Consider the following 18,113-nt stretch of genomic DNA (forward strand, 5'->3'; position numbering starts at 1 on the left):
CCGGGGATAGAACTGTGACTTGCTAGGGTCGTGGGAACATTGTTGGGATGCGTGGCTGTGGGCTGCAGCCTGTGGCAGGGTGCTTGTGCACCCAGTCGGGGTAGAGCAGTGTCCACACCCTGATTGTCGGCACACAACCCGGACAGAAGGTCATGTCCACCTGCACACAGAAATTCGAGGAGCCTGGGGCTTTGCAGACACTTCAGCGTCTCTCCTGGGGAGGGGGTGGAGCGGTGACCCTGTTTGTCCCAAGGAAACTTGCCAGCTCTCAGAGACAGAATGCTCAGAGCCCCAGGACCTTATGCAGGTTCCTTCACCTCGCTGTACCGCAGCTCCCTCGCTCTCCTCAACGTGAAGTAACAGCGTTCATTTCACGTGTGAAATCGTGTGTGGCATAGTCCCTGGTCTCCAGAAGCACCAGTTATCCATCCCTGTCACCGCTTCATTTTCTGAATCCCCAGGCCTAGTCCTAGCTTCTCTGCCATCCTGCTCCCTTGTGTGGCCTTAGACAAATTCCTTTTCCATGCTGGGCCTCAGTTTCCCCTCTGAAGGTGAGGTCCTGGGCCCGCCCCCAAACCCCTGTATCCCCAGCTGCTTCCTCCAAAGAGCAGGCCCCTCCCAGGTGGCCACCCTGGGGAAGGCCTCCCCCAGGTTCTCTGCCTCCAGCCCTCAGGCTTATAGGAGGCAGGGAGGAGAAATTTAATTTTCATCACCTGCTTATGATAAAGGCCACTTAGTGTCCTGCTTATAGCTGCCAGCTCTGGAGCCAGGCAGCAGGGAGTCTGGCTTCCTTCCCTTGGGACCCTCTCTGTACCTGTTGCCTCTCTTGTAAGTTAGGGACAGATAATATTAGTAACACCTTTGGAGGGCTAACTTTTTTTTCTGGTTTGTTTTGTATATGTCTACTTGAATGGGTCACGGTGCCTGGATATTTGGTCAAGCCTAATTCTGGATGTTTCTGTGAAGGTGTTTTTTGGATGAGGTTAATATGTATTTATTTATTTATATCGTTTTTGAGACAGGGTCTCCTTAGGTAGTTCAGGCTGCCCACAAACTCACTGTGTAGCCCAGTCTGGCCTTAAACTCAGAGTGATCCTCCTGCCTCAGCCTCCCAAATACTGGGATTATAGGTGTGTGACACCACGCCCAGCAAGGTTAATATTTCAATCAGTGGTTTTGAGTAAAGCAGGTTCCCCTCGTAGTGTGGGTGACCCTGATCAGTTGAAGGCCTTGGGACAAAGTCTGAAACCCCCACCCCCACCCCCGCAAGGAGTCCCACTAGCAGCCTCCTTTTGGGCTGCTCTGTAGTTTACCAGACTCTGCCTGCCAACCTCCCGCATCGGTTTGGACTCACCAAGCCTCCATAATCATGTGAGCCGATTCTTAAAATAAACCTCCTTTTCTCTGTATCTGTGTACATCATGTCAGTCGATTCTCTGGAGAGCCCTGACTACTGCATTCCTCATCTGGTAATTATGAGGGCTGGATCAATTGTCTGTGAGCAAGTTTAGACGCTGCCCATAACTTACAAGGTTCCCTTGAAGTACTGGCTGTGCTTTAATGAGCATCTACTGTGTGCTCATTAAATGTATGTACCTGTTTCCTCGCTTGCTGCCCGGAGCCACATTGCATGGTAGGCAATGGAAGTCCCATTTATGAATGAAAACCTGGGGCTGGGAGGGGGTGGTGCGTGACTTCCCACAGTCCAGGACAAAGTACAGGATTAAGTGCATGTTTAGGGCTCTGCCTGCCTTGTCCCTCAGCCAGGGACATTTGCACAGAGAAAATAGATGCTATTCCTGGCCCTCACCTCTCACCGCTTCATCCCAGAGCCTCAGCTCCTCCTTGAGTGTCCCTTCCTGACACAGCCCAGCCTCTTGAGTAGCTGGGGCCACAGGCTCTCACTACGCCTTATTTATTTGCCTTGAAATATGCTTTCTGAAGAAATATGCTGTTAGGTGCATGAAAGTTTAATATTACATTTTTTCCCTCTTAATTGGAAACACAAACCACTACTAAATATTCCTTTTCTTCTCCTCCTCCTTTTCCTCTTCTTCCTTTTCCCAGTTATTGGGGATTGAACACAGGCCTTTCACACTGAGCTACATCTCCAGCCCTTTTTATTTTGAGACAGGGTCTGTTGTTGTTTTGAGACAGGGTCTCACTATGTAGTGGAGATTGGCTTGGAACTCACTATGTAGGCCAGGCTGGTCTCGAACTCGATCCTCGATCCTCTGCCCTCAGCCTCCCGAGTGCTGGGAATATAGGCGTGCGCCACCACGCCAGGCTTGAGACCCAGTTTGAGACAGTGTCTTGCTAAGTCTACTAAGTAGCCCAGGCTATCCCTCACGTGTGACCCTCCTAGCTCAGCCTCCCAAAGTGCTGGGATTACAGACTTGAGCCACCATGCCCAAGGCTCAGGAAGGGCCGGCTCAGCAGAGAGTTGTTAGGCAGCTTACAGCCTTTTGGAAGAGGCAGGACCACTGACCTTACCTGCAGAGCTTCCGTCCATTCAGCCTTTCAGCCTGCTCTTCCCAGCATCTTCTTCTCAGAAACTGAGACCACTCTCCCATTCCGCAAGCCCAACAGCTATAAGTCATTCTCGGCTCAGCAGCATTTTTTTTTTTTTTTTTTTTTGTATTGGGGATGGAATTTGGACCTTGCGCTTGCAAGGCAGGTGGTGGAACCACTGAGTTAAATCCCTGGCCCTTATAAGTCATTCTTGACTCGAATCTTCCAACTTGGCCTCCAGCCTCCGCCATCACACCTGTTAAAAGTCCCTTGCTCTCCGGGAAGACCCCAACTTCCTGCCTTGTGTCTGGGCTTCCACCCTGCCCGCCATTCTGCATACCACCACTAGGGGCGCTCTTGGAGCAGGCCAAACCCCAAATTCCGCAGGGAATTGTTGGGCTCACACCCTTATTCTGGTTTTTGGATTTGTGCGTAGCTTGGCCCAGGGTGCCTTCCTGACCTGCACTGTATCCCTGTGTGGGTTGCCCCGGTCCTAACACACACTCCCAACTGGTACATTCCGTGCGGCCTCGCCTCTGTTCCGTAGCCCCATCGAGCTTGTTCCTTGCTGCAGACTAGGTACTTGCTGTTCCTTCTTCCCAGTGTTTTTCACTTGCAGGGCTCTGATTTCGGCTTGTCCCCTTCTCACAGAAGCCAACCCAACCCTCCACTGTCTGGCTGCCCTCTGCCCTCGCTTTTCCCTGTACACCACCGACTGCCCCTAGCTGCCTTATGTGTCCAGGCTTGTGTCTGTCTACTGCCATCGAGAGAGCAGGGAGCGGCTCAGGGTGTGCAGCGCGCAGGAGGGCACAAGACACAAGCAGGGACATTGTCTGGCAAGAGGGGATCATTCTGGTTCGCGGCCAAGAGCTCGGGGCCTTGGAGCTCCAGGGGAGCACATCCACAGCATAGAGCGCAGGGGTACCTGTGGCATGTCTGCAGAGCAGGCCCCGGGCCCAGCCTCTGAGCACCGCCATGTGCCAGGCCCAGCAGCGTGTCTCTGCCCGGGAGGAGAACTGTCCACGTGAGATGGTGCCATTAGGAGGAGGTGACCAGAGGCTCGAGGCCACTGGCTAATAGGGTGACGCGTGGTGGCCGCCTGTGTCCAGGAAGAGGACAGCACAGGGTGCGTTGGCAGGGGTGTCGCATCACACTGTGGAGGGCCTCGCAGGCCACTTTAGGAATTTAGAGAAGCCAGTAAAGGATCCTGCATGGAGGACGAAATGATCTGATTGGTCCGAGAGTGGCTTTGTGGCTGGTGGATGGAGAGGAGCAGGGAGGAGAGGTGAGAGTTGACCTGGGCTTCAGCAGCTCTGGAGGGGGGACCTGGTGGCACCGGCTGGATGATGCTGACTGGGCGTGGCCTCCAGGGGTCGCTCCTGAGTCGTCTCTGGCTTGCCAGTCACATGGTCTTGGACAGCTCCTTGGCTTGCTGCTGGGTTGCCTGGCCTGTTCCTTTGTACCCAAGGTTCAATAGGGCAGTGGCAGTGAACCTATGGCACACGTGCCCCAGCGGGCTGTCTGTCATCATTGACAGCTCTAAAAGCTTCACCATCACCTAGCAAGAGGGACAGAACCAGCAGGAGGCAGATGAGGAGAGTTACCGTAGGGTACAGGCTTGCCCAGTCGCAGGCAGTGCTGAGTGGGCTGAATTCCAAGGGATGCTCAGTCCTGCCCGTGAGGCCTGTCAGCTCACTGGCGCAGGCCCCAGAGTGGCAGGAGTAAGGTCAGTTGATTATGGCCTTTAATCCCAACCACAACAATCCCTTCCCCAGCAACACCTGGACGGGTATAACGGGACTGTGCCCAGCCAGCTGGCCAGTCACGCTGACCATCACAAGGAAGGTAGCCAGGACCCAGGTCTTCAAGCGGCTCATGCTTAGCTGGAGATCCCCCTCCGAGGTGGCCGAGGCACCTGCGACTGACCGGCTGACGGGTCCTCTCTGCGCTCCAGGAGCCACCCGAGTTCTAAGGTTACCACTAGGTGGCGCAGGCAGCCATGGACTCCGTGGCCAGATGAGGGCCCGGGCTGTGCAGCTCTCCTGCTCGTTAAAATGTAAATGAAGCTGCTCAGTCCGCATTACAAGCTTGTCCTCTTAGGGGAGTGTTGATGGCCTGTGAAGTTCTGTTTACTTTCTCCTCCCGCACAAGCGCTGAGCTCAGCCAGCTTCCATCGCCAGGATGGAGCAGGAACCAGTACGATGGGTCAGAGCTGAGGTGGCTCCATCTGTGCCTCGGGGTTGAGAGTTTGGGTTTTGGCATCAGACAAGCCAGGTAGGGTTTGAATGCAGTTGGCACAGTCGGCTTTGTTGCAGTTCTGTTTATTATGGATTACGGAAGGAGGAGAGAAATTGGCCTTATCTTCGACTCCAGAGTACAGAGACGACTGAGACATTTATTTCTGTACTGGGAGCCCCAAAGGAGATAGCAAATAGATGCAGCCGCTGCTAAGAAGCCACTGTTAAGAACGCTGACTGGAGCCAGACTGCCTCCTTTCATGTCCCAGCCTTGTAGTCCTGACCAAGTCTTTAGCTTCCCTTGGCCTCAGTTTCTTTATCTGTAAAATGGGAGGGCAGCAGCCCTTTTTCAGGTTGTTGGAGGATTGAAAATTGGCACATGAGAGGCGCCTGGCCCAGAGGAATGGCCAGGATTCTGTGCGGTTTTGGGGGTTTTTTTGGGTTTTTTTTTTTTCCTGCGACTGGGGGTAGCAAGGAGATGTCCTCTCTCCAGGGGGACAGAGCTCTGGCTTTGGCTCCTGCCCCTCCAGGATTGCCTCATACAGGAAAGGCAGAACATCTGCTGGCCAGGAAGCCTCATGATGGCAGGGTAGCTGGGCTTGTCCCTGTTTTATGGACCAGGAAAGGAAGGTTAAGGAACTTGCCCAAGTTCAGCTAGTCGGGCGGACACGGGATCAGATCGTGGGTGTCAGAGCCAAACTCGGTTTCCCCTGAGGTCTGATGCCTTCTGAACCAGGGCCCAAAGGGTCTGCTTGTGTCCGAGACTGCGGCTGTGGAGTCCTGTAGGACTGTCTCTGTCCCAAGGCAGCCCAAGGGGAGCCCACTGCTCACAGGGAATTTCTGGGTGAAGGGTCCCTTTGCAGGCAGTGACTAATACCGGCTTAATCTCTCTTTTTATGAGGTTGGCTTTCAGTAGTGTGTTTGCTTAAAGTAAGACCTGTCGCATGTGTAGGCTGCTATCTGGAAAAGCCAGTTCTACTCACTGTCTTTCACAGGTGAAACAACCAGGAGAGGAGCTGTGGCCTGTCCTCGTCCATGGGAGGCAGGGTGGAAGCTGGTCTTCGGCTGGCCTCGCCCCTCCTGGAAGCAGTGGAGGGGTGAGCAGAGGGAGCAGGGCTGTGAGGTCTCCCCAGATGAGCGCCCGTCAGGCTGTAGGGCAGAGCCTGCTCCTGGTGTATGCCTGGGCCAGCCCTGCTCACAGAGGGATGGGCAGGGACAGTGGCCTTCTCCTCTCCCCCTGTCTGATTACTTTTCTCTAGTTGCTGAGATAAAATACCTGACGAAAATGGGAAAGGTTTGTTTGGCTCACAGTGTGTGGAGGTTTTAGTCCATAATCAGCTGGCTTCAAGCAGGGTGGCAGAGGGGCAGCAGTTTATGGCCATGGAAGAGAGGTGGGTGTGGGGGACCTGTCCCTGAAAGGCCAGCCCAGCATTTGGGGCCTTGGAGAATGACCATCTGAGGGGCCTTGGATTGCTCCATTTAAAGTTCCCCAGGAACGAAAGGAGACCCCCAGGTTGCGGCCCAGCAAGGAATTGCTTCCCATTGCAGCCCTCAGCCAGCAAGCAACCTGTCCCTGGCTCCAGCTTCCTGGCTTATAGGCGTCTGACAGCGGGGACCACTGTTCTGGTAATGACGAAGTCAGCGGAAAAACAGATGGGGCAAGCATGCGTTACCTACTGTCTAGCACCTTCTTCTGGTCTCAGTTTACTTTGTCTAGAAACAGAAATGTGGCATGTGTCGCTGAATTGGCCCATGGCATTTTTTTTATAACTAGGCAGTTTTGAAATGAAGACCAAAAGAATTTTTTCAAAGTTTCAGGAAAACTTTAAGCTTTCAGGAAACAAAGTGCTTTTCCCCGATTCTCTTTGCTTCGGCCCCGGTCTTCTTCCCAGATGTGATCCCAGCAGCTGTCGAGAAGATGGATTTAGTTCACGTTAGAGCCAGAGTCTTGCACCAAGAAGTGAGGTCACATCAGAAGCCCCTTCCCATCCCTGTGCTCAGAAGAAGAGCTGGCACCTGGTCACATCCCTCCCCTTGACACTGCTTCTGGGTCATAGGTGCAGGGCCTCCGAGGACCCCTGGTCTTTGGGGACTGCTTCCCTGTCACCCAGGCATCCTCAGTTCAGCCCTGGACCGACCTAGGCTTCTGGCTGTTGGCCCAGGGTCGGGTGGGTACCTAAGGTCCCCTGCAGAAGGGCAAGGTCATTGTACAGCAGTGGTGATGGCCTGTGACAGGTGCCAAGCCAGCAGCCCCGGAGAGACCTTGCACTCAGATCTGTCCGGGGATGGGAGCGTGGTCTCCTAGGGGCTCCCGTTCTTCATTTGCTCTCACCACAGGGATCAGACCAAGAGAGCCGGTCCCGCCTTCCTCCCGACTTGAGCCTATCTCTGCTCCAGGCCCAGGCTGGTAGACACCAGCAGCGCCCTGTCCTGCTGGGCAGGGAGGACACCCCTGAGGGCCAAGTGGCTGGGAAGCAAGTTTGCAAATAGATGCTAGTGCCACACCTTGGCATTGCTGGCTCTGGTCGTGGCTGCCCTGTGGATTTGTCTGGGAGCGTCTGAGTACCTTCTGTGTGCCAGGCCTTGGGATCAGGCCCAGTGGTACCAAGAAGGACAGGATGAGGCCCCTGTCCTCCCAGGACTCGCAGAGAGGTGGGATGGCCACCCCCGGGGTAACTGTGGTGTCACAAGGACTACGAAGGTGGGGCGGAGTGACACAGAGCCTCCCACGGCTAGTAAGCCCCCGGGCAGAGAGGTGAGAGGACATACAGGACCTGGCCAGTCACAGGTCCGCTGTCCCCACGTGCCTTGTCCTGGCCCGGGCACCTGCCCCTTCCCCATGCCAGTGCCCACAGTGTGGCGCCGTTTCCTGGACCCCATACAGAGCCTGCTGTACTGCAGAATCCTTGCACCTGGGGAGAGCTTGCTCCAGGGCTCTTCCAACCTCCTACTTCAGGAAGGAGACTCCCTCCATTCCTTGGAAGGCCAGTGGTTGATGCTGGAGTAGGACTGGAGGACAGACTCACCCCAAGGGAAGGCCAGGGAGCTGGAGGAGCGACTCACTTTCCCATGCTTGCCCTCGCACAGGAAGCCACGGTCAGCACAGCCTCTGCTGGCTTTGCCCACCCGTGGGGACGCTCACATTAGCAGGGGCCTGGGTTGTGCCAAGGGTTAAGTCCGTCATCCCCGGGCTCGAGCGCTCCTGACCCTCCCTGTCCTCCAGGCCCACAGCTGCCACTGTGGGTATCGCGTCACGTGAGAGACAGGGATTTCCTGAGCAGCACTGTGCACTGTGTATGCCGCGTCGGAGAGCCCAGGGAATTGGTGCAGGCCCAGAGCCGGGAGCCCAGCACACTGGGGGCAGAGCTGGGCCTGCTCCTGCCAGACTGTCCCCGCACAGACTCCTGTTTCCTGCCACATCCATCTTGTCGCAAGGCCAGAGTGGGTGTGGAGAATAGCAGCAATTATTATTTTGAGACAGAGTCCTGCTGCATAGCCCTGGCTGGCCTCAAACTCGCCATGGAGCTCAGGCTGGCCTTGAACTTGCCGTCAGTCTACCTCAGCCTCCTGAGTGCTGAAATTATAAACGTACCACCACACTCGGCTGTGGTTTTAGATAACTTTTTAAAAATCCCTTTGAATTGCGTACTTTGCAACAGCTGCTTAAGCCAGAAGCCTTTCTAGGGTATTCTGCCAGGCCTAGGGGTCTGCATGAACCACTGCGTCCACCGCAGCAAGGCCTGTCTGACTTCAGCCCACCTTGCTCAGGAAGTGAAGGTGGCCAGATGGGGCCAGACTGCAGTGCCAGAGCTCTCCTGAGTGTCAGGCTCGGCTCCGCCCATTGCTCCATGAGACCCGCAGGACTGAGCAGCGCTCAGCCTCCTGGCAGCCCCTGAGGATTAACTGGGCCCTGCTGTAGGCTAGGCCCTGGTAGGGTGCAGACAGCGTTAAGACCTGAGGGAGCTGTAACTGGAGAGACAACACCTTTCTCTTAAACACCTACTATGTGCCAGGGCTCCAGTCCTGGGCAGGTGTTGTGCAGCCAGTCTAACACGGCAGGATGAAGGAGATGGGTGAGCCTAGAAGCCAGTGTCCTCGAGCCCGTTCAGAGCGAGCTCTCCTGCCAGCCTCAGCCCATCCACACTCCTCTCCTGCCCAGGTGATGGCAGCGTCCAGCCCGAGTCCCCATTGGGTCTGGACAGCCCTGGGGAAGAAGGACGCACTTTAGTAGCAATGCCAGTCATGAGGCCGGAGGGGCCAGGGCCCCTGTCACCCAGCTGACTGGGCTTGTGAGGAGATGGGGACATCTGGGAAGGTGGCTGTGCCCTCACCATGCTGTGAGCCCCGAGGGGAGTCAGGTGGTCTGCAGCTGAGGCTCTGCACAGCTGGGCCAGATTCTCACAGTCTGACAGGCCGGAGCCCCCCAACTCCAGCACCCACCCACTCCTCTTGGATCTCGGGGGACTGGGAGGGGAGGGGCCCCGGCTACAGACTTCAGCCCACCTTGCTGCTCTTCTCTGTGAGCTCCCATGTACCGCACAGGCTGGGCCTCTGGGAGAGCTGGCGGGTGGGGGAGCAGGACCGGGTTTCCCAGTGAGTGAGGACCACCAAGGCAGACCACCCCAGGGAGGGTGGCTGGGATCCCGGGACTCAGCAGAGCTGAGCTTGTATCCCAGGGTGAGACCCTGGGAACTGGGGGGCCACCCGGTCAGGCAGCAGCTGCTGGGCGCAGTGCCCAGCACCCCTAGACACGGAGACCTGCTCCACCCTTGCCAGGCAGCCCTACCCCTGCGCCCATACCCCTGGGCTGTCCTGACCCATCTGGCCCCGCTTCCGGCCCTGAGCCTGCCCCATCCCCACCTAAGCCAGGAGGACACTGGCTGTTCCCTGACCACACAGCTCAGCTGCTGCCCTAGGGTTGGGCCTGGATGCGTTGCTGCCCCGGGTGGGGCTGCCCCCTGCACCCGGCTTCTGGGAAGCCAGCACTCGGGGAGGGGAGGAGGCAGGCCCTCTCTTGCTGAGTGCAGCATGAGCAGGAATGTGGCTGAGTGTACAGAGAGAAGCAGGCAGAAGTGAGTAAGGTGGTGGCCAGGGGCTGGGGAGGACCCAGAACATGGTGTGCCCCAGAGAGCCTTACCCTCCGTGAGCCTCCGAATCCCTGGTCTGTAAGTGGAGGTTGCTGGGAGGAGTCAAGAAGATGCCACCCATAGAGTGTAGTGCACCACACCTCACACAAGCGTCCCCAGCCCCAGCCCTGCCTGCTGTGCCTTCTTAGCCACACGTCTCCTCCTCTGGCCTTGAGTCCTCCCCAGCTATGGGCATTACTCTGAAACCAGAGATTTAGCAGAGGAGGAAGACCCTAGAGACAAACATGCAGGGTTTGCTTTTCATCTTTCAGAAGATGCCCATCATAAACGCACCCCTACTAAACTTCTTACATACGGTACTTGTATTTATTTAGCTCTGAAGTCTGTGGCCCGGAGCCCTATGGCCTTGGGCATAATAACTAGCTACACAATTTGCTAGGCCCAGTGCGAGATGAAAACACAGAGCCTCTTGTTCATAAATTATGAGTGATTTCAGCCCCGTAACAGAGAGCAGTGCAGCGGCCCCAAGACCCTGCCAGGCTTGGTGAGGCCTGCCCTGCCTGCTCGGCCAAAGTGGGACCAGGGTCTGGCTCTGAGCCACCTCTGCCACCATCTGTCACCCTGCAGGATGGGGCAGGTGACTCCTGCCCTGCGACTCACACCGGGAGAGCACCTCACATGGCTGTCATGCAGTTTTTTTCTTGTATAACAGGATGCCTGAGGCTGAGTAATTTATAAAGAAAAAAGGTTCATTTGTCTAGCCATGCTGGGGATTGAGCCCAGGGTCTCACCCAGGCCTTGCCAAAGTTTTATTTTGAGATAGGGCCTTACTAAGTAGCCCAGGCTGGCGGCCTCCTGATAGCTGGGATTACGGGTGCGTGCTAGTTCATGACTCTCGAGCTCAGTCCGGGATGCAGCGGCCTGGTGTTGGAGCGATGGGGCAGGTGGGCTCTTGGGGTGGGGAGGACCAAGGCCTAGGAGGAGCCGCAGCACACGGTGGATAACGGTGTCTGCTTGGGGCCTCCGATCGCCCTCGTGCTTGAACTGCTGCTTCTCTTCCACCTTGGCACGTGGGTTCCGGCAAGCCTTTCCTGGTGACACAGTGCTTCTGGTGTTACCAGCCAGAAGGGTGGCTGTGCCAGGGACACAGGCACCGGGGACAGGGGCCCCATGCCCACGGCCCGTGGCTTCTTGCAGAGCTGTCCCTGTCACCCATCCCTGAGGCCCCTTGCACAGCCAGTGGGTCTCCGTGCCCACTTCTGGGGAGGGAGGAGGGAGCACAAGGGCCAGCCCTGTCCCTTGCTCTAGTCTGCCTGTGGAGCCCCTGAGTCTCCATCTCTTAGAGGCACTTTCCATACACGGAGCCTGCTCCGAGTGGTTTCCCTGGAAGATCCTCTTCGGCTGTCACACACGTGGTGACGGAGATTAGCAGGTTTCTGCTAGAAAGTCTAGGACTTGAAACAGCTGGTCAGAGACCAGTGGCCCAAGTGCTTGGCTCTGCAGATGTGAGCAGTGAGGGCCTGAGGAGTTAAACCACTTGCCCGAGGTCACACAGCAAAACTCTGGGTACAGACCCAGGTCTGATGCCCCGTTCATTCTGCGGGGCCCTTGGTTCCTTGTCACTAGAGGAGAGGGAGGAAGAGTCCAGAGGGAGGGCAGGAAGCAGTTGGTTTGTGTCCGTCACAGCTATTCCTTAGCCACACGTGCCTGGCCCCTCCACCCCATCCCTCCATCTCGCCACCCCTCAAGCCTCAGGCAGCCCTGTCTGCCTCCCAGCCAGGGGGTGTGGGTGAAGGGTCCTTCCCATACCAGGTGAGTGAGGGCGTGCTCCAGTGAATTAATTCTGCATATCCAGGGACTGAGAAGTCATGTTTCAGAAAGACTTAGGAAAGCAGCCTTGTTTCTGGTCTGCTTCCTATTTCCTTTGGGGACAGGAAAGGGACAGCCTGCTAATGGGAGGTGAAGGGGACAGGCATGAGACCAGGTTGTCTGCCCACCAATCCGGTCCAGCCCACCATGTGTTTCTGTTAATAAAGTTTTATTAGAACACGGCCCACTGATGCTTTCTGTGACTGCTTTTACACTGCATCAGTGGAGTTGGGTGGCCTCTAGAGTTCCCCAGAGCCTAAAAGATTTATTCTCCTCCTACTTACAGACCCCTGTTCTTGAAAAACAGATTTTCCTGGGCTTTCCGTGCCCAGGCAGATGCCTAAAATTGGCTCACTGAAAGAAGTTCACCTTTCTCAAGCATTTCCAATGAAGACCCCCTAAAGGAAGGTGTACAGACGAGAAGCCCTCTGGGTGAAGAGACAGGCTGACCTAGCAGGGTCAGGGTGGGCTGTGCAAGGCCAGGTGGGTTTGGGTGGGCCAGACACTAGCCTCCCCGGGGTGTGGCTTGGCCTTGCCAAGGGCAGAGAGCAGCCCACTCAGCCACATCCCCAGATTTTGCAGCAGGAAGTTGGGAGCTAGCAAGGTATGGGCACCAGGCAGGAAAGCCCCCCCGCATTTTGAAATCAGGCCTCTATTGGCCAGAGGAGCTTAGACTGGAGGTCCTTGGTGCCAGTCTTGGTCCCTGGGCCTCAGGAGAGTGAGAGCCTGTGACCTCAAGACCAGCTCTGCTTGTCCCTCTACCCCAGAGCACAGCCTGGCTTGAAGCCCAGGCAGTCACCTCCAGAGGCCTCTACCACAGCCCCACTGTGTGGGTTTACGGTGAGATCTGGAGGGGCCGGCTCCCCAGTTCCCCACAGGAGACAACCTGCAGGGGGAAGGCAGGTTGCTGAGCAACAGAGAGAGGGGGATGCTTTCAGTGGTGACAAGCCAAGTTTTATTGCTTGAAGTCTGTGTCCCTGTAAGATGTGTATATCCTACTAACTGTGCAGCCTTCAGTGGGTTTCTTAGTACTCTTGGGTTTAGTTTCTTTTTTCTTTGTCTTTTCTTTTCTTTTCTTTTTTTGGGCACCTGGGGTTGAACTCCAGTCCTTGCACTTGCAAGGCAGGCGGTGGAACCACTGAGCCAAATCCCTGGCCCTCAGGTTCAGTTTCAAATGGAAGGAATCCTGATACTTAGCATTGTAGGCTAGTTATGAAAAGGAAGAGAGTTACTCTGTGAACGTGCTCACTGTGAAGCTAGGGAGACCGGAAATGCTGCAGGAACGTGAGCTGCTGCTTGTTGGCGATTGCCCCTGAACGGGTCCAACATCCCTGCTGGCCTGCACTGGGTGGGCAGTGCAAGGGCTTGTCTCTCAGACTTTCACGCCTTGGTCTCGTGGCTGTCCCACTGCAGCGAGCACTACACCCCTTGGAGATGGCGGACAGCCCAGCAGGTGTGACTAGGCCGTGAGCGCTCCGCCAGGTGCAGTGCTGACAGCGAGGCATCTCCTGGTCCTACCCTGTTCCGGGTGGTGCTTTGCCCTTGTTCCTCCCTCAGCAGGAGGACCTCTCCACCCTGTTGCACAGGTGAGGGTTCTGAGCCCAGAGCAGGATACCGCAGCCCGAGCCTGGTCACTAGTGCCTCTGGGTGGGGCAGGGGCCTTGGCTCTGAGGGGGCTGCCACCTCCCCGGGCGGGGCTGTGTAGCCACTCGGGTAAGACTCCAGGCCTCGGGGATGTGGCACCCAGAGACCTGGCCTTCCAGCGCCAACCCTGGCAGCAGTGGTTCTGGGCCTGGGTGGCTGAGCCTGCTGTCCCAGGAGAACCCCACCCAGCCTGTGGGGCCAGCCACACGCAAGGTCACGACAGCCTGAGGGGCCCATCCCGGGAGGGACCAGGCACCATGCTCTGTGGTTCAGAGGATTCCTGCCTCCCGACAGACACCTCATTATCCCTGCCCGGGCTCTGTAATCACTCAGTCCACGCCCCGCAGCGGCCCAGCACCAGGAAATCCCTCCTCCCTGCCCCCGCCTTCCGCCCACACCAGCCCCGGGTGCAGCCACTCTCCGATCTCTGTGGACTCCCACTGCCTAACGGTTGTTTCTCTGGTTCTCCTCCTGCTGCCACCGCTGGCTCTCTGGGGACTCGGAAGTGTGGCTCTCCAGCTGGGCTGAGTCTCCCAAGAAGGACGTGACAGGTACTGCCCTGCGAGCATGTGCTGTGCGTGCATGCATGTGAATGTGTCCCAGCACACACGGGGAGCTGGTGCCGCACCGCTCCACATGGTTCCCTGGAGAGTGGCAGCCGCTGACAGCCACTGTGCCCTCTGCCTGCCGGGCAAACCCTGTCAGCTCTCAGACCCAGCTCTGCCACGTCCTGGCTGTGCCACTGGGTGATTGTGCAACTCCCTGAGGGGCCCAGGGCTACCTCGGGGTGGGAGGCCCTGGTTCAGGGCAGCAGCAGGCGGCATGGCCACTGTCCTCAGTGCTGCCTGCCTCAGGGGCTGTCCTGGTGAGAGAGACGGCTACCGGGGATGGCACGGCACACTTCAGGCAGCCAAACTGAGGCCGAGCCAAGGTCCCGTCACTGAGCCTGGTTTCCAGAGATCCACAGGGAGCTGGGGATTCTGGGAGGGTGGGGACACCCCAGGACAGCAGTGTGGAGCTCGGAGCTGCCTCCAGCCTGGCTTGGGCCTGCCTGGCCAGCACATCCCTCAGGGCCTCGGGCCTGGCTGTGTCTGGGCAGAGCTGGGCCCCACTCAAGGCCTTGCCTCCAACCCTTGGTCTTCCTGGACCCAAAGGGCAGGGTTTTCACTGCTACAGGGAGGTGGGGTTTCCAGTACGGTCTTCTGGGGGTCCCTTCATTCCGGAGAGCAGAGACCCAGGCTAGGATGCTGGGCCGCTTCAGAAGTTAGAGGCTCCGCCTGTCCCGCCACAGCTGTTGGCAGGGGATGGGAGGCGAATCCCTGGAGAGGGGCCAGGAGGAGAGGCAGCTGGGGGAGGCCGCCATTCCTGTGCAAACCCCCTCCTGGCGTTCCCTCCATGAGGGCCTGGGCCTGAGCTAATCACCGGGCGCCTGTCCCTTTTCCCCTCCACACAAGCCAGGCTGCCGGAGCCCACTTGGCCTGCAGTAATGCATTTTATTCACCCAGTGTATAGCTGGGAGGCCAGGAGGGACCAGCTGTGGGCGGTTGAGGAGGCCTTGGTGAGGTCCTGGCCCAAGACGGTGGCAGGAGCCTGTGGCAGAAACCACCGTGGGCCAGGGCTCTGCTGAGGGTGAGTCCAGCTATTTGAAGCCAGAGGCCCCAGGGAGGCCGGCAGGCCAACGCCGGGAGGGACCCGGCCGACCTGGGGATCTAGGCTGGAGTCTTAAACAAGTCACCAGGCCTCTCTGGGCCTTGGTTTCCCATCCAGAAAGCTGAAGGATTCTGTGAGACAGGAAACCCAGAGGGGACAGGCCAACAGCAGAGATCGGGCAGATAAGAGTCCTGGACTGCTCGCCTGACCTGCGCCCCAGAGCAGCCTGGGGCTGAGCTGGCTCTCCCCCGGCAGTGCCCACTTCCCAGCCCGTGGTCCTTGCCCTGACCTGCTGTGCTGCCGAGGCCTTGGGAATCGCGGCTTCTCTGGCTCCTCCTCAACCAGTTCCCTCTGTTTGCTCTCTAAAAGCCTGTCTGTAGTTTCCATGTGGCCGTAAGCCCTGCTGCTTCACTCCACACTCAGAACAGCACCACAGGATCGTGTTGCTGTCACTGTTTACACCTGAGGACAGAAGCTCAGGGAGGCTGTGTCCTCCCAGGATCACAGGACAGGTGTAGGAAAAGCGGGAGTGGACCGGCAACTCCGCGCACCTGTGCCACGAGTCTTGGGTGGTAATTGCGGCCTGTGTCCCGTCCATGGCCCCAGTCCTGGGGCATCAGCTCTCACCAGTCTGGCTGGGTGCTGTGACCAACGGAAGGTCCAGGAGACAGCAGCGCTCGGGTGGAATTGGGAGGTAATGCACGGACTGGAAGTCTTCCTGGGCAGGGCCAGCGGCCTCGGCAAAGGCTCAGAAAGAAAGGAGTTGCCTGGAACAGTGCTGCTGACCCATAGTAGGTGTTCGACACATGCGTGTGAATCATAAATGTATGGAATTGGGGCGGGATCAGGGAACTTCAGGAGCTCAGATTGCAAGATGACAGGGGCTTGAATTTGGCCTTTGTTCTTTAGGGAGCAGGGAGCCACAGAAGGTGTTAGAGCAAGGAACTGACTTGGAAAGGGCATAGTTTAGCAGTTTAAATTGGCAGCCAGGATTGGGCAGGAGCCAGGGCTCCATCCAGGTGGAGCCTGGAGCAGTGCAGGTGCAAGGCCTGAGCGGGGTGGCAATCCCAGGGCCTGGGAGGCCCAGCCATGGCCCTGTACTGAAGCACAAGGGCCCACCCGGATGAGACTCACATCACAAAGCCGCCTGCTCCGGGAGGCTCCGCCGTCTGGCAGGGTCTGCCCCTCCTCCCTGCTTCTGCCAGACCCTTCTGTCTGACGCTGGAGCTCCTTCCACTGCCCCCTCCCTCTGGCAGACTCCTCCACCCCCAATTTTCCGGACCTTAGCTGGGAAGGATCCAGGGCCGCCTCTGGGATGACATCACCGCCGCCAGCCTCCGGGCTCCACGATCCTCATCTGGATACCTGCTCCGAGCTCTACCTGCGGGCCCGCCCTGCTTGGGGAGCCCAGGGTCCTGCACCCTGAGAGGCAGGTGCCGAGTGGGCGCCTGGCTTTCTCTCCGCTGACCTCCCTGTGTCCCACAGTGCTGGAGGCTCCCCAAGAGCTCAGGCTGATTCTCCAGGAAGGTAGGGGCGCTCATGGCGGGGGCCCGCCCTGCTGCCCAGCTGTCGGCTGTGTTTCTGCCGGAAATACAATCCCGGCTCTGGATAGGCTGTCTAGCTGTGTGCACACCCACGTGGCACCCCTCAGCTCCCACGGTGTCACCCAGGTCTGCAGGACCCCATGGGGGCTGGTATGGAGGAAAGCCCAGGGCAGTGGAGTCCTTTCCTCCCAAGGCGGGCTCCCCCTGTGGTTTCCCCGATTTCTGGGGCATCACCCCTAGCTCTGGGCAGATGGAGAACCCAGGGGCCTGAGCAGTGCTCCTCGCTCTGGCTGTGGGGCCCCAGCCAGTTCGAGCTGGACCTCTAAGCCCAGGCACCCGTGGTCTACTTGGTTCGGTTGGCACTGGGCTGAGTCTTCTGCCCTCTGTGCCTCTGTTAGGTCCCTGAGATTGGACGTGTGAGGTGAGATGGGTTGGAAATGTGCCTGGCCCAGAAGTCAGGGAATGTGGCGGTGGGCCAAGCGGGCCCTGTGGAGCCTGGAGACCCTCAGCCATTCTAGGGCCAAGTGGGTGGAGGGAAGCTCTCAGTCTTCGGGGAGACTGGCAGAGATGCAGTTTCATTTTTGCGTTTGAGACAAGAGATCTTGCTGTGTTGCCCAGTCCTGTGTTGAACTCCTGGGCTCAAGTGCTCCTCCTGCCTCAGCCTCCAAAGTCCTGAGGCTGCAGGTGTGTCATTGCGCCTGCCTGAAAGACACATAGATCCCTTTGGGCTGGGCGTGCTCTGGGAAGACTTCCTGGAGGAGGTGACCCTCGGTCCCTGGCTTTTGGATCCTCTTGTCCCCTAGCAGGCATGTGGCATCACAGGTTCTGGTGACGGCAGTGTTTGAAGCCACAGCCCCACAAGTCACAGAGCTGTAAGGCATTTGGGCCCAGTCTGCCTGCCCTCCTGCCTGGTGTGTGCTCCTGACTCTCACGTTGGTCCAGGCCATGGGGGCAGAGGCGGCGCATACTCCCCAGCCTTGCACCCCTCCAGCTCCTGAAGCCACTGGGGAGGGTGGCAGAGGCTGCTGGCGCATGACCTGAACCCCAGCACTTCGGGGCAGAGGCTGCTGAGCGGTCCTGCAGTGAGAGGGAGCCACAGGCCCCACAGGCTTCCATGGAACCAGGCTGGTGGAGCCCGGCCATCCTGTCCATGCCTGGCCTTCCGTGAGCCAGTGGGGCGGGAACAGAGCCTGGAGCCGAACTTCAGGAAAAGTTGGCAGGGGGTGGGCTGGGCGCTGGGACTTCTTGAGTTTCAGTAAACAGTCTGGGCCCTCCTCCCTCCCTGCCTCCACCCCCGGCTGCTCATTCGATGGGTCTCATGTGTTTCTATTTAAGGCTTGTGAGTAAACCCCAGTGATTGGCGGCCTCAAACCCTCAGCCGCCTCACCGGCCCAGGCTGTGCAGAAGGCTGGCCCTCTCCCGCCCTGAAGGGAGCAGGGCTGCCTTTTCTCTCTGGTTTCCAGGCTCTGGTGGAGGCAGGGCCTCCTCCCGGCCTCCTGCCTCTCCTGTTCCTCTGTCCTGCACTGCTCGGCCCTCATGGGCCGCCCGCCTGCTCTCCTTCACCGCCGACC

The 18,113-nt window shown here is 58.0% G+C and overlaps 1 protein-coding gene across 1 annotated transcript in view; it reads left to right on the forward strand.

Annotated features, from left to right (window-relative positions):
* The window catches only part of Sh3pxd2a (SH3 and PX domains 2A), a 132,780-nt gene that overhangs the window by 71,086 nt on the left and 43,581 nt on the right, over window positions 1-18,113 (forward strand). The window contains exons 7-10 of the mRNA XM_033761246.1: window positions 6,806-6,916; window positions 7,086-7,155; window positions 13,168-13,290; window positions 13,855-13,899. Coding sequence (XP_033617137.1) covers window positions 6,806-6,916; window positions 7,086-7,155; window positions 13,168-13,290; window positions 13,855-13,899 — 349 coding nt within the window. The remainder of the gene's footprint in view (window positions 1-6,805; window positions 6,917-7,085; window positions 7,156-13,167; window positions 13,291-13,854; window positions 13,900-18,113) is intronic.

Source organism: Fukomys damarensis, unplaced genomic scaffold (genome assembly GCF_012274545.1).
Source record: "Fukomys damarensis isolate Sample0158 unplaced genomic scaffold, DMR_v1.0_HiC HiC_scaffold_8, whole genome shotgun sequence".
Lineage (NCBI taxonomy): Eukaryota > Metazoa > Chordata > Mammalia > Rodentia > Bathyergidae > Fukomys > Fukomys damarensis.